At 40.9% G+C, this 16008-nt stretch overlaps 1 protein-coding gene across 1 annotated transcript in view; it reads right to left on the bottom strand.

Moving 5' to 3' along the window:
• Nucleotides 1-15161, bottom strand: part of Arf4 (ADP-ribosylation factor 2) — a 33065-nt gene extending 17904 nt beyond the window's left edge. Inside the window, exon 1 of the mRNA XM_070094689.1 lies at nucleotides 14986-15161. Within this exon, the coding sequence (XP_069950790.1) occupies nucleotides 14986-15052 (67 nt within the window). The 5' untranslated portion in view covers nucleotides 15053-15161. The remainder of the gene's footprint in view (nucleotides 1-14985) is intronic.
• Between the last annotated feature and the right edge of the window lie 847 nt (nucleotides 15162-16008).

Below are 16008 nucleotides of genomic sequence, written 5' to 3'. Positions count from 1 at the left end.
AAAAAAGCTGCACATGTGTTGTCACCCATTATTGCAACAAAGTTTAATAAATCTGTAGCATCCTCAACTTTCCCATCTATACTCAAGACAGCAAGGATTACCCCGATCCTCAAAGAAGGGGATTCAACTCGCTTGAATAACTACAGACACATATCAAACTTGTCCTTACTTTCCAAAATATTCGAAAAAATAATACACAAACGACTTTACTCCTACCTTATATCCAACAACATACTTAACCCCTGCCAGTTTGGGTTTAGACCAAAAAAAAAAAGTACGAATAATGCTATTATACAAATGCTTGAACTAATATATACAGCTCTTGATAATGAATATCCTCTGGGGCTCTTCATTGACCTACAAAAAGCATTTGATACAGTCGACCACAATCTCCTACACCTAAAACTAAATCATTATGGCATCAGAGGACATTCCCTTGATTACCTAAAATCTTATCTTAACGACAGACACCAGTATGTATATGCAAGTGGAGTCAACTCCGCTATTCAGCCTGTAGCTGTAGTAGTACCCCAGGGTAGTGTCCTAGGCCCACTCTTCTTTCTCATCTACATCAATGATCTACCGAATGCAACCCAACTCCTTAAACCAGTTCTATTTGCAGATGACACTACTTATCTCTACTCCCATTTGAACCCAGATGTACTTAGAAACACTGTAAACAATGAGCTGCTAAAATATATATACATGTACTTTGATGATGACCAACAAACTCACTCTCGACATAGACAAAACATACTTCTTGCTGTTTGGCAACAGAGCCTTAAATATCCAACTTAATTTATCAACAAATGTGTCACCACCTATGTCTGCTGCACCTCTCCTGCCTACGGTATATAAGCGACTTTCCGCACATATGCTGTATTCTATTCAAAATTGATGGACTGACCACAACGACTCAAGGTTGAGGGATTGATTACCTCATTCTCCTCCCGTTCTTCACGTTCCTCCTTTGTATGGACTGATGAAACCACTGTGTGGTGAAACGTTTCCTCAAAAAAGATACCCAAGAGTTGCACATGTGTCTAATTTATCAATGTGTCGGTTCTCTGAACCATTCATCTACAAGACTGTAATCTTAAATTTCATTCCCACATCCAACACATATCCAAGAAAATTTCCAAATCAGTAGGCACCCTTTCCAAGATACAATACTATGTACCACAAACGACACTTTACCCTATACCACTCATTAACCCTTTCAGGGTCGAGAGGTCCTCTCCTAAACTTGTCCTCGGAGTCGAAAATTTTTTGGTAAAAAAAACAAAAAAAAAATAAAAAAAAAAATTCTTATGAAATGATAAGAGAATCACAGACCGGGCCGCGGGGGCGTTGACCCCCGAAACTCTCTCCAGAGCGAAACACCAACGTCAAAGACCTGGGAGTGATCATGTCGGAGGATCTCACCTTCAAGGACCATAACATTGTATCAATCGCATCTGCTAGAAAAATGACAGGATGGATAATGAGAACCTTCAAAACTAGGGAGGCCAAGCCCATGATGACACTCTTCAGGTCACTTGTTCTATCTAGGCTGGAATATTGCTGCACACTAACAGCACCTTTCAAGGCAGGTGAAATTGCCGACCTAGAAAATGTACAGAGAACTTTCACGGCACGCATAACGGAGATAAAACACCTCAATTACTGGGAGCGCTTGAGGTTCCTAAACCTGTATTCCCTGGAACGCAGGAGGGAGAGATACATGATTATATACACCTGGAAAATCCTAGAGGGACCAGTACCGAACTTGCACACGAAAATCACTCACTACGAAAGCAAAAGACTTGGCAGACGATGCACCATCCCCCCAATGAAAAGCAGGGGTGTCACTAGCACGTTAAGAGACCATACAATAAGTGTCAGGGGCCCGAGACTGTTCAACTGCCTCCCAGCACACATAAGGGGGATTACCAACAGACCCCTGGCAGTCTTCAAGCTGGCACTGGACAAGCACCTAAAGTCAGTTCCTGATCAGCCGGGCTGTGGCTCGTACGTTGGTTTGCGTGCAGCCAGCAGCAACAGCCTGGTTGATCAGGCTCTGATCCACCAGGAGGCCTGGTCACAGACCGGGCCGCGGGGGCGTTGACCCCCGGAACTCTCTCCAGGTAAACTCCAGGTAATCTTTTCCCGATCAAAATGGCACCAAAATTATGAAATTTGATGGAAAACTTATGGAATTATGCTCTTGCAAAGTTAGTGGTCTCAACGATGTTGACATATTGGTGATTTCGCCCAGTTTGAGCCCTGTTTTCAGCCAATTTCAGTGTACTAGTCAACAAAAATCATATCTATTTTGCTAGAACTCCACTTTTTCTATCAAATGATTACAAAAAACTACCCATTTACTGATTTCAAGTATCCAATAAAGTGGTCAGAAATTGGCAATTTTGCCAATTTCACACAAATTTCATAAGACGCCAATTTTCAAATAGGGTCCAGAATAAACAAGAGACATTCCTGGCACTAAAATAACATTTTCTCTGTTCATTAGTCACATCCCGAGGCCCCACTTACATCTCCTTTGCTTTCCACTTTGAATTTTTCTCACAAGAAATAGATTTACTGTTATGCAGACTACTGCATTAGTGTAGAAATGGTGTAGAAATAGTATAAATAATATCAGTGCACTTGTGAGAGAATATTAGACTCACCAGTTGATGTGTATTGGACACTTAGCATGATTTGTTTACTTTTGAAATTTGGTAAAAATCGAACATTTCTGCTACTTTGAGCTCAATTTCAAGGTACTTTTCATTATGAAACCAATCAAAATCATCTCAATTTCTGTAATATGTCTTCCATTCTATAAAACGAGACCAGGAAAACTAGAATACAACCATAAATACCATACGAAAGTACAGTGCAAAGTTGGTTTTAAACCAAAAACACAGTTTTTTTTTTATTATTATGCACTGTGTGCTGCAGGATTTTTTTCATACTGTGCACACTGACCACATAGGCCCATTCTTTCATATGTAGGCCTACCAGCTTTCTCTCACTAGATTTGAGGGCGCTAGAATTTAAGCGTTCTAGTACGTCAATATCTCTGGTGCGTAAGCCGTACTAGTATGTTGGAAACCCTGAAAGGGTTAATATATCCCTATCTCACCTATGGTATTTGTGCCTGGGGAGCAACCACAGCCAACCACCTTAAACCTTTAATAAACCAACAAAAAGCTGCTGTGTGGATGACTACCAGCTCCTGTGGTAGACAACACACACCACCACTTTTCAAAAGTCTGAACTTACTAAATATACGAGACATACGTACACTCGTATTACTGTGCCTACTACATATGCAGAACATTAAATTCCACTATAAACCCTACACTTAAACTACTACTTGACAGTTACAACAGAATGCAGTCACAACACAAGGCATAAGGCACAGTTCAACATCCCTCGTGTCAGTCTCACACTATGCAAAAACGCGATGTATATAAAGAGCCCAAAGATCTGGAACTCGCTACCGGAACTGGTAAAGGATCCCCTGACTACTTATAAATTTAGGACTTTGCTAAAAAATTGTCTTACCTCTCAATATTAATCAATTCAACCAAAACGTCTGCCAGTCCATGAAATGTTACTTCCTGAACCATTATTTGTAATATTGTTTTTATGTGTAACTTCAGAATTATTATTTTTAAAAACCTCCACCTTGACTACCTCACATTAGTAGTATTAAGATTAAATAAAAATGTACTACAGTTAACCACTACTATCTTGTCTAGTTTCAAGTAGTTTCTATGTATTAGGAATAGTCTGCCTGAAATGCCCCGGCATGATAGTGGCTCTCTTTGTACATATCAAACCAAAATTGTAATTACACATAGTAACCTTTACAAAGAAATAAACCTTTACTTTACTATATACTTAGCATTAGATATCTGGGGGTTAGCAGACTGTTAAGATAAGATTTGGTCAAACTTTTAGCCACCCAGGATAACCCACAGAAGTCAATAAGGATTGTGCTTTATTTCCATTGGGTCCTTCAATGGATGCAACCCACACCAGTCGACTAAAACCCAGGTACCTATTTAATGCTAGGTGAACAGGGACAGCAGGTGTAAGGAAACATACCCAACATTTCCACCCATCCAGGGATTAAACCACTGAGGTGAAAGCCTAACTTTTAGCTTCTGAGTTATCATGGATTATTAACCTTTCAGGGCTATAATCCAAATAAAATCTTGTTTGTTAAAGATTATTTGGATTAGTTACCTCAGGGTCAATAACCCAGGATAACTCATAAAATACAATCAAAATGGCATATTAGCATGGGAATCCATATTAAGTTTTCTCCCATAATGAAACCCACAACTTCTGACTAAATCCTAGGTTATTGCTAGGTACTCAAATTAGCTTTATAGATGGCTCATAGCTCAAAGGTAGCATCTTCCATTCAACTCAATCTGGGCAAAGTTGCTGGGCATGTTTCCTTACATCTGTTGCCCCTGATCACCTAGCAGTAAATAGATCACTAGGAATTAAATTTATTGGGGAGAGCATCTAGAGGAAGAGGAACAAAGGTCCCCATGGGTGTCTTGTGGCCTCATAGGCAACGCTCTAGCTTCACACACTGAGTGTCCATTGTTCAATCCCCAGCTGGGTATAAACATTGGGCATTTCCTTGCACCTGCTATCCCTGTTCACCTAGCAAGCAAGTAGGTACCTGGGTGTTAGTCAACTGGTGTGGGTCGCATAGTGGGGGACAAGACTGAAGGACCCCAATGGCCATATTGCAATTAATTGTCCTGATAGTTACCCTAAGAGGCGTCGTACTGATGAGTACCAGTCAGATCTTCCCTACTGTACTTATCATAGAATACATGGACATGACACATCTGAGTGCAATGCTCTCTACAACCTTCAGTACTCTAGGTCTTTCCGTGGCCATTCCAACCGCAGAACCCGTAGAGGAAACAGATATCGTGGTTCTCAAAATAACCAGAACCAGGCTCATTCTTCCAATTCTCAAAATAACCAGAACCAGGCTCATTCTTCCAATTCGGGGGAATTCGAGCGCCCCAGTCAAACCGTCCCATGGTGACAGTAGGTGATAATGAGTACACCATCCCCGTTCACAATTCCTTTGAAGCCTTAAGCAGTCTCGAGAATGACAATCCTGCTGATGATGTTGCTTCACATGTCTCTGACATAGATGATTTTGGGGATGAAGTGGAACAAATCTTTGCTGATGACAATCCACCTTTTTGTTTGCACATAACTTCCAATGCAACCATAGGCCCTATAGTGCAAGCATCTGTTCATAATGCGCCCGTTCATTTGTTCATGGACTCTGGTGCGCAAGTCAATATTATCAGGTCTAGTTTGTTTAGGGATAAGCAGTTACGACATGTCCTTCTCGTAGAACCGACTCGTGTGTCCTCCCTTAGTGGAGTAGCTGGTTCTCACCTGCGTGTCCGAGGTCGGACTTCCCTCACCTTTTCTATCCAAGGTAGAGACTTCACTGCTTCCTTCCTTGTCGTCGACCAGATTACTTTCCCTGGTGACCTTCTATTGGGCTTTGCTTCCATGCGAGACTTGCGCATTGTGCTCGACACTTATCGATGGCATGCCCAAATTGATGACTTGATCGTACCATTTTGGGGTTACCAGCTTGGATCCGAGATCTGCCATACTGCCGCAGAGTATGACATTCGAATTAAGTCCTTACAGGCCAGTGCATTTTCCAGTAGCGTACCCAAGCGGTCAGGCACTGATGATCCTGTCACTCCTGTCTGTGTTCCTGCAACTTCAGGCTTGCAAGATAGTGTCCAGTTACCTCAAGTGTCCGAGGACGCTCTGACTACCTTGAGTGCTGAGCCTATCCCTGCAATGTCTGCTAGTTCAAGTAGTAGTTTCTCCACAGGGGACGCCTTGTCGGAAAACAATTACGTGCAACTAGTAATGCCATCTCTTGTTGATGTCACATGCCGTCTGCAGAAAGACGTTTCTGTCGCAGCTAGAGCCCTCACTAGAGTGTCTGTTGTTGTTCCTAGTGTTCCAGATGGTGATAACGTCCTAGTTGACAGTGATTCTTGCAAAGTAAAAGGTCTATTTGTTGAACCATCCTTACATGTTGTAAGAGATAGTAAGATCCATTTCTTCCTAGCTAACACTTCTGGTCACAGTGTTCGTCTCAGAGCAAATACCAATCTTGTTGACCCTGTTCACTATCCTTACCCTGTTCAGGTAGAGGATGAGTTGTCACCTGACCAGTGGGTCGGTGCTATTTCTACCGGGGAGACCTCATCCACTTCACTGGATCAATCTGTTCCACCAGTTGAGGAGAAAGACATAGCTCCCACTGACTTCCCAGATGAAGTCAAGCGTTTGTTGACTGTTGAACAAACGTCGTAAAGCCATTGCCTTACCAGGCGAGAAAATGGGTATAACGAACTTAATTGTCCCATCGTATTCCACTTGAACCTGGTACTAGACCTATCTATATACCTGCGTACAGAATGCCTCATTCACAAGTTGCTGTTGCAGAAGAATTGATCAATCAAATGCTTGATGATGGAGTTATTGCACCTAGCAATTCACCTTGGAATGCGCCCTTGATCCTAGCACCTAAGAAGGATGGTACTTGGCGCCCAGTGATTGACTTTAGAAAGTTAAATGCGAAAACTATCCCAGATCGCTTCCCACTTCCTGTACTGGGTGATGTTTTACGTAACATCGGAGATAACAGTCTTTTCAACCCTGGATTTGTTACAAGGGTTTTGGCAAGTCCCTCTTCACGAGGACAGCCAAGAGCTAACTGCATTCTCCACTCCTACAGGTCATTATCACTTTCTCCGTATGGCGTTTGGATTACGATCCTCCCCTATCACGTTCTCAAGGCTCATGACTAATATCTTTAGAGGTCTCATAGGTAATGCACTTATGGTGTACTTAGATGACGTAATCGTCATGTCTAAAGACGTGGATACACACTTGAAAAGACTTGATATAGTACTTGGTAAGCTTGAAGAAGCCAATTTAAAGATCAAACTGTCTAAATGTCAATTTTTCAGATCAGAAATTAAGTTTCTTAGTCACACTCACTCCTAGAGGGGTTACGACTGACCAAAGTAAAGTAACTGCAGTACTAAATTTTCCAACTCCCAAAACTGCTGATGCCGTAAGATCCTTTGTGGGCTTAGCAGGTTTTTATAGATCTTTCATTGCCAATTTTTCTTCCATAGCTGCTCCTCTAACTGAGTTGCTTAAGAAAGATGCTCCTTTTGTTTGGACCTTCCGTCAAGAAAGAGCATTCCAAACTCTAAAAGAAAAGCTAACATCTGCTCCAATTTTGAAATTTCCAGATTTTTCTAAGCCCTTCTATCTGACAACTGATGCTAGTTCTATTGGCATAGGTGCCGTACTAGCTCAGAAGACCGATGGCAAGTACAACGCAGTTGCATTTGCTAGCCGAGTCCTTACGAAGGCTGAACGTAATTATACAGTAACTGAGCAAGAAGCTTTAGCAATAGTATGGTCTTTAAAGCACTTCCGAGACATTATTTATCAGTACCCTGTTCATGTCTTGACAGACCACGCTCCACTGATACCTTTATTCCAAAACAAACAACCTACTGGAAGGTTAGCCAGATGGACCTTGACTATCCAAGAGTTCAATCCCACCTTTGAACACTTACCTGGCAATTCAAATGTAGTCGCAGATGCCTTATCGCGACATGTTAGTGTAGTAACTGCAGACCCTCCATTTAGTGCTGAAGATGTAAAGAATGCTCAACGAACAGATCCCATGTGGTCTGGTGTGATTCGATTCCTGCTCCAGGAAGATCTTATTCTGACTGTGAAGCCACCAGCACCCATCAGTGACTGTCATGAACCAAGAATTACTGTATCGAACAGCCGAGTTGGGTACTCCTAGCAGAAGAGTTTACCAGTTAGTAATTCCACAGTCACTAGTGAATGTAGCCTTACAGCTAGTTCACGATGTACCAGGTGTTGCGCACCCTGGTATGGATCGTTCAGTAAAACAAGCCAGATTGAAATACTTTTGGCCTCGTATGGCAACTGATATTTCTGAGTATGTTAAGAAATGTAGTGTCTGCATGCAACGTAAAGGTAATGCTAATGGTCCTAATCCAATCCAAGTGTATCCAACTACTAGCGAACCGTGGGAAAGAGTTGCGCTAGATTTGTTAACTAATTTCCAATGTTCCCTCCAGGGCAACAAACATGTGTGTGTTATGGTAGACCATTTCACCAGATATTGAGAGTTAGTTCCTATTGCAGATAAGACTGCCGAGACAGTAGCTAAAGCGTTTAACCCTTTCAGGGTCCAAGGCCCAAATCTGAAGTGGTGCCCCAGTGTCCAAGAATTTTCCAAAAAAAAATTTGTTATTTTTTCTTATGAAATGGTAGAGACTCTTTTTGCGAAGGTAATAAAACAAAAAGTACGAAATTTGATGGAAAATTGACGAAATTATGCTCTCGCAAATTTTGATGTGTCAGCGATATTTACGAATCGGCGATTTTGCCGACTTTGACTTCCATTTTAGGCCAATTACATCATTCCAGTCGACCAAATTCTTAGCTATTTTACTAGTATTACTTCTATTCTATTGATTGAGCACAAGAAATCGCCAAGTCAACTGTTTCAACTACAAAATAAAGTGATCGGAAATTGGTAATTTGGCCAATTTAACACAAAGTTCAAAATATTCCAATTTCAAAATAGCATCCAGAATAAACAATGTAGGCATTCCTGGCACTAAACTAACATTTCCTTGGTTCATTAGTTACGTTTTGAGGCTTTACAAATAAATCCCATTTTTATTTTTTATTTACATAATGAATTTTTATTCACACCAAATAATAGAAGATTTACTGTTATGCAATATTGTAATAATTGTATAAATATCATCACCACATTTGTGAATGTGTATTAGATCCACCAGCTGGCGTGTATTAGACATGTGAGGTCGTTTCTTTACTCTTGAACATCGACAAAAATTTAACATTTCCGCTACTTTGAGCTCAGTTTCAAGCCATTTCCGGTGTTAAAACCAATCAAAATCATCTCTATTTCTGTAATATGTCTTCCATTCTATCAAATGAGACCAAGAAATTGCAAATACAACTATAAAAAACATACGAAAAAACACTGCAAAGTTGCTGTTTTAATCGAAAATCTTGGTTTCAGTTTTTTTTCTCTCATTATACACAGTGTGCTGCAGGATTTGTTTTATGTGGTGCACACATACCACATAGATGTATTCTCTCATATCTAGGCCCAAGTGTACCACTCTCAGTTTATCAGAGTGAGCTGAGCTCATGACATAGATCTACAGTTTGGACACTGAACGCAAAGCCGTAGATCTATGGGACGGACCCTGAAAGGGTTAAGAACGCATTATCTGCAGGCATAGCACCCCTAAGTCCCTAGTAACAGATAATGGAGGTGAATTCTGTAATGAGATTCTTGAAAATTTGTGTACCTTGTACAAGATCTCTAAATCCACCACTGTTCCTCATCATCCTGCCAGCAATGGGTTAGCAGAACGAACCAATAAAAAAGTACTTGATGTCTTGAGAGCCACTATCAACCCCAACAGTGAAACTTGGGATGAAGTTATACCTGATGTGCAGTGTGCTATAAATTCTGCTTACAATGTTTCCATAGGTGACACTCCACATTATGCATTGTACGGTGTAGATAAACGTTTGCCTTACGAGTTGCTATATTCTAATCCGAAACCAAATTACAACCCTGATGATTTCATAGCAACTCGTACCAGTTTAGCTCAAAGTGTCTTTAGAAGAATCCGTGAAACACTTCATAAATCAACAGCAGAATTTACAAGAGTCGCAAACACTCGAGCAAAGCCATCCAAAATCAAAGTAGGTTCGAGAGTTATGCTGACTAACTTTAACAAAACGTCTGCAATGCCTAAGCTTGATCAAAAGTTTGTTGGTCCTTATCGAGTAGTTGAACATATCACTGGTAATAAGTATAAGGTTAGAGAAATTAGTACTGGTCAGTATAAAGAATTGCATTTAGATCATATGAAGTTAGTATGTGATGATAATGATGTTCCAACCCAGACTAATGTGACAGACTCTGACAATCCTCCTGATCCTGTACTCTCTACCTCTGATACTCAGTCAGACGATCAACCTGAATGTCGTTATTCCCTACGTACACGACAGGTATTGAGAAATCCTCAAGTATCATTTGTAACTACCAATTCAGATTTGCCTCAAATACAGCATGAGTTAGCCAGTGCTACAGAGTTTGATCCTTCCAGAGATGACACCCATTCTGCATATATCAATCTCACCCTAGCAGAGTTGGGGTTAAATGTAAATAACCTGTATAGATGAATAATTACAGTATCAACTTATCAGTATTCAAGAATTTTTTTTTTTTTGTGTTCACGTTCTCTCCGAATTCTGAGAGTTAACAGTCTAGATTTGAGTGCACCGAATCTGCCTTTCTGTTAAACACTTCTTTCTTTGTATATATTCCTTCCTCAGAATCCGTAGATCACATGGATACAGATCGATCGATCAAATTTTTTTTTATAACTTCTATTGTGTAATCTCAACGTTGAGTTTCATTCGATGAGTTGTGCTATATTATACCTTGTAGTTTCAGTTACGTAAGCTTCCATTCCAATGTTCTACTTATGTATATTATAATGTTCAATTGTTGTGTACTTTGACATTGTACAGAGTCAGCCCAAGCCGTATACCTGCCATCTCTAGTTTGTATTAGTTGTATGTCGGGACGACGTACGTAAGCATCGCCGAGCTCTCAGTAGTAGTACCAGTTCCTAGTAACCAGTTACCAGTAACCAGTGTACCAGTAGATGACTCACTACCAACCGTCTCTGCGTGAATCACTGACTGTATTCATATTGCTGCTGACCATAGCAGGATTTCAAACACCCCCTCACACAGGCACTGGTGGGTCAGTCAGGCTAGGGAGCAGAGAGAGGCAGGACGGCTGTTGGCGCTTTCCATACTTCCCGTTATATATTATACGTACTACCAGCCTACGCGAGTACTCTTACCCTATCCACGTATCGAAAAACCCACATGACACTGACGTTTGTTTTTCACTCTATTTTGTGGTCGGAATTTGTTTTGTACTCTGATGAAGTTTTGATTTCCTCGTGTCTACCATATCGGAGTAATTGAAATTTCTCATCGTTGAACTTCATATTGTTTTCTGCAGCCCATTGAAAGATTTGGTTGATGTCCGCCTGGAGCCTTGCAGTGTCTGCAACCTGCTCTAAACCCATGTTGCCCTGGGTTGTGTAATTGATGGGTTTCTAGATGGGTGGTGATCTTGCTTCTTAGACCCTTTCGAAGATTTTTATGATATGGGATGTTAGTGCTATCGGTCTGTAGTTCTTTGCTATTGCTTTACTGCCCCCTTTGTGGAGTGGGGCTATGTCTGTTGTTTTTAGTAGCTGTGAGACGATCCCCGTGTCCATGCTCCCTCTCCATAGGATGGTAAAAGCTCGTGATAGGGGCTTCTTGCAGTTCTTGATGAACACTGAGTTCCACGAGTCTGGCCCTGGGGCAGAGTGCATAGGCATGTCATTTATCGCCTGTTCGAAGTCATTTGGCGTCAGGATAACATCAGATAGGCTTGTGTTAACCAAATTCTGTGGCTCTCTCATAAAAAATTCATTTTGATCTTCAACTCTCAGTATGGTTAGCGGCTTGCTAAAAACTGAGTCATATGGGGACTTGAGTAGCTCACTCATTTCCTTGCTGTCATCTGTGTAGGACCCATCTTGTTTAAGTAGGGGCCCAATACTGGACGTTGTTCTCGACTTTGATTTGGCATAGGAGAAGAAATACTTTGGGTTTCTTTCGATTTCATTTATGGCTTTTAGTTCTTCCCGCGATTCCTGACTCCTATAAGATTCCTTTAGCTTAAGTTCGATGTTTGCTATTTCTCTGACCAGTGACTCCCTACGCATTTCAGATATATTGGCCTCTTTTAGCCGCTCTGTTATTCTTTTTCGTCGCCTGTAAAGGGAGCGCCTGTCTCTTTCTATTTTACATCTATCCCTCCTTTTTCTTAAAGGAATAAGCCTTGAGCATACATCGAGTGCCACCGAGTTAATCTGTTCTAGGCATAAGTTGGGGTCTGTGTTGCTTAGTCTATCTTCCCAGCTTATCTCGGTTAGGACTTGGTTTACTTGGTCCCACTAATCTCATTATGTCGGTCTTGAGCCCCGCGCATACATGTCTGAACCTCGATTATGTTGTGATCTGAGTATATTGTTTTTGATATGGTGACATTTCTTATCAGATCATCATTGTTAGTGAAGATGAGGTCTAGTGTATTCTCCAGTCTAGTAGACTCTATTATTTGCTGTGTGTGTGAATTCTCCTAAGAGCTGCCTCCTGGAGTTATCACTGCAACAACATTATTTGCTATATTCCTCCATTTTAGGTGCCTTAAGTTGAAATCCCCAAGGAGCAAGATGTTGGGGGCAGGGGCTGGCAGATTTTCCAGACAGTAGTCAATTTTTAACAGCTGTTCCTGGAATTGCTGGGACGTTGCATCCAGAGGCTTGTAGACTACCACAATGACTAGGTTTTGGTTCTCGACCTTCACTGCTAAAACTTCCACTATATCCTTTGAGGCTTTAAGCAGTTCTGTGCAAACAAGTGACTCTGCGATATACAGGCTAACCCCCCTTTCCCTTTTGCCTGTTCACTCTGTCGCATCTGTATAGGTTGTAACCTGGGATCCATATTTCGTTGTCCAAGTGATCCTTCATGTTGGTCTCTGTGAAAGCCGCGAACATTGCATTTGCCTCTGCAAGCAGCCCACGGATGAAAGGTATTTTGTTGTTTGTTGCTGGCTTTAGACCCTGTATATTTGCAAAAAAGAATGTCATCGGACTGGTGGTATTGGCAGTACTGGGGGAGAACTTTTTTTTCCGGCATTAGTATCTGTATCTGTTGGTCTGGAGTGGAGACCATCGACTGTGGTTCCACTCCAGGAATGACTGGATTTGGTGTACGATTTCTGCCATTTCCTGCCAGTTTTTTTTTCTTCCTGGCACTAAAAAACCTCTCTCTCTTGAGTGGCTGTGGCTACCCAGATTTTCCCAGGGTCTGGACATTTTGTATCTTTTTGTCCCCTTTAGATGGTGTGCCTGGCAATTTAAGTTATAGCACAGTCTTTCCTGTACTGAAGAGGGACACATTTCAGTGTGAAAAAACTTACAGGAAGGAAGTTTGCATTTTCCTGTTGTCATATGGGCACAGCATTTTCTAGGGTGGTCAAAGTTGCACATCCCGTCTGTTTTTCCAGATTTCCCATGTCTGCAGATACCAAGTGCATAGTATGTGCACAGGCTTGGTTTCCGTTTGCCTTGGATTTCTGTGACTGTATTCCCTGTTGGTGCATGTTTACCTGTCTCTTTCCTATCCTCACTAGCACTAACAATGGAGCTCTCACCAGTTGTTTTTGGTAATGTATCCTCACTATTGCTAGTGGAGTCCCCTTGGTCGCTATCTCCTGTGGTATTACTAGTTTGTAATATTGGTTTTATCTTGTCTTTGACTACACTTGTTTCCTCACTACAGCTCCTGTCTCCCTCAGGGTCATTTATATGCATTCCCACATTTACTATCTGGACAGCATCTCCACCCTCACCATTACTGTCTCTCAGGACAGCACCTCCAGCTTCACCATTACTGTCTCCCAGGACAGCATTATCAGCCCCACATTTACTGACTACTGGGGCAGCACCTCCAGCCTTACAGTTTTTGACTACATGGCCAGCACCAAGGGCGATACCATCAAGCCCAGACTTTTTATTCTCCCATCTGTTATAGAATGCTTCCAGGTTTTCTATGAAAGCTCCTTTAATGTTATCTTCCTTTAATACCAATGTGATTTTAGTCCACAGATTGATCTCATTTGGGCATACCCAGAAACACTTCCCTGATTTAATACTACTTGCAGCTAGTTCTTGGATATCTGCACAAGAGGCGTGACACCAATTTCCACAAAAATGGCAATTTATCCATGCAGAAGCCCGTTTGTTTGATTGACTGCAGACTACACAGAGCTTCATAATGATCTGAATGGTTGATCTACTGTAATTCTACTAGCAACCTCTTGAATACTCTGTTAATAACCTCCTTAAAGTGAAGCTCTAGCTATTTGTATTTCTATTTCTAACTGTACTTGTATATTAGGACAGCTTACCGGTGTACTTCCTGTTTTATATTTATTGTCTGGGTTAAAAATCCAAACAAAATCCCACCTATCACTAATAGAAATAAGTCGCTTTATCTCACTTTTTCAGACTATTCTAGGTAATTTAAACATTAAATTATGCATGATAATTGTACTTGTGTACCTGTACCTAAATAAACTTAATTACAATGGATATAAGCCACACTGCTTGGCTTTCTTGGGTTATCCTTAGCTTATAAATTTTCTGGCTAGTTGATTTAGGTAAAATTACACAATATTTGTCTTACATAATGTATAAATTAGGCAGAATAGCCCCCCAAAAATTTCAAAGTCACTTATTTCCATTGAGGTCGTTGTAAATATTACAAATTCAAGTTATCTTCAACAGTATATATCAATATATATATATATACCAGTGATATGTTATCACAACTTAACCACGAACATTACAACGTCACTTTAATTAAGCAGTAATTACTAAGTTATCTATTAAGTTTGAATTTTAACAAGACATTAACTATGAGTCATTACCCTCTACTATGAATAACTTCATTCATTACACACTTACCAAGGTTAAACTACCCGTCAATAATCATCCACGACTCGCTGCAGGTGTCAAGTGTGTGGAAAACGAAGTAAAAATTTCCTGCCACCTATAATGTTACTCAATTATCGAGCAAAATATTAATTTTGACTCGTGGGGAAAAACAGTACTTAAGAGATGACAGGAGCCTCGGATATTACGTCTCCTTCCTGACACTCACCCATCAATATCCTCATCTGTTTCTTGCCGAAAAGACGAGAGAAGACCGTGGATAACGTCAGACCCATGGCTCACCAAAAGGGGCTTCCACTTGTTGCTTAATTTAGAGAAATATGACAGAGTGGCTACCGTGCCACGTCTGTGAGGGCTCGTGACGTCACCTCGCAAAGCATTGTGGGAACCTCCCCGGCCTAAAAAATAATTAACTCTTCACAGCCGTCTAAAACTCATTCAATCCACTAATTTTACAAGTCACAAATTAACAATAATTATTCTCCAGTTGAAAAGCGTAAAGTTAGAGCTAAAACAAGTGTGTCACCTCACTAGTTGAAATACGTCCGTACACTCCCAGGTTTAAACAAAGATAACCAGCTTTGCGAGGCTCTATGACCGCGGGTTCAATCCCGGCCGGGGGTATGCTTTATTATCTACTTAAACTTTGATGTAGTAAATATTTGGTGTCATTGTCAAACTCTGAACTTTTGTCATTGGGATGAGTATGAACAGTACAGAGGAATGGATAGCTTTAGTAATACAATATTTGCATGTTCCAAGAAGAGACCTGAGTGTGCGAAATATTCCAGAGATACTGGAATTAATTTCTTACTAATTATGACTAGTACTAACACGTAACACACACGTCAAGGAGAGAGAGAGAGAGAGAAAGAGAGAGAGAGAGAGAGAGAGAGAGAGAGAGAGAGAGAGAGAGAGAGAGAGAGAGAGAGAGAGAGAGAGAGAGAGAGAGAGAGAGAGAGAGAGAGAGAGAGAGAGAGAGAGAGAGAGAGAGAGAGAGAGAGAGAGAGAGAGAGAGAGAGAGAGAGAGAGAGAGAGAGAGAGAGAGAGAGAGAGAGAGAGAGAGAGAGAGAGAGAGAGAGAGAGAGAGAGAGAGAGAGAGAGAGAGAGAGAGAGAGAGAGAGAGAGAATTATTTATTATAATCAAAAACAAGCAATAAACCCAGAAAGTGAATTATTTAACTTAAGTGAATAATATGACAGTATAAGTGAATATTTTTTTTAATAAAAA

Source organism: Cherax quadricarinatus, chromosome 47 (genome assembly GCF_038502225.1).
Source record: "Cherax quadricarinatus isolate ZL_2023a chromosome 47, ASM3850222v1, whole genome shotgun sequence".
In the NCBI taxonomy this organism is placed as follows: Eukaryota; Metazoa; Arthropoda; class Malacostraca; order Decapoda; family Parastacidae; genus Cherax; species Cherax quadricarinatus.
The sequence above is the reverse complement of the archived record's forward strand: the minus strand, read 5'-3'. Positions and strand labels throughout refer to the sequence as shown.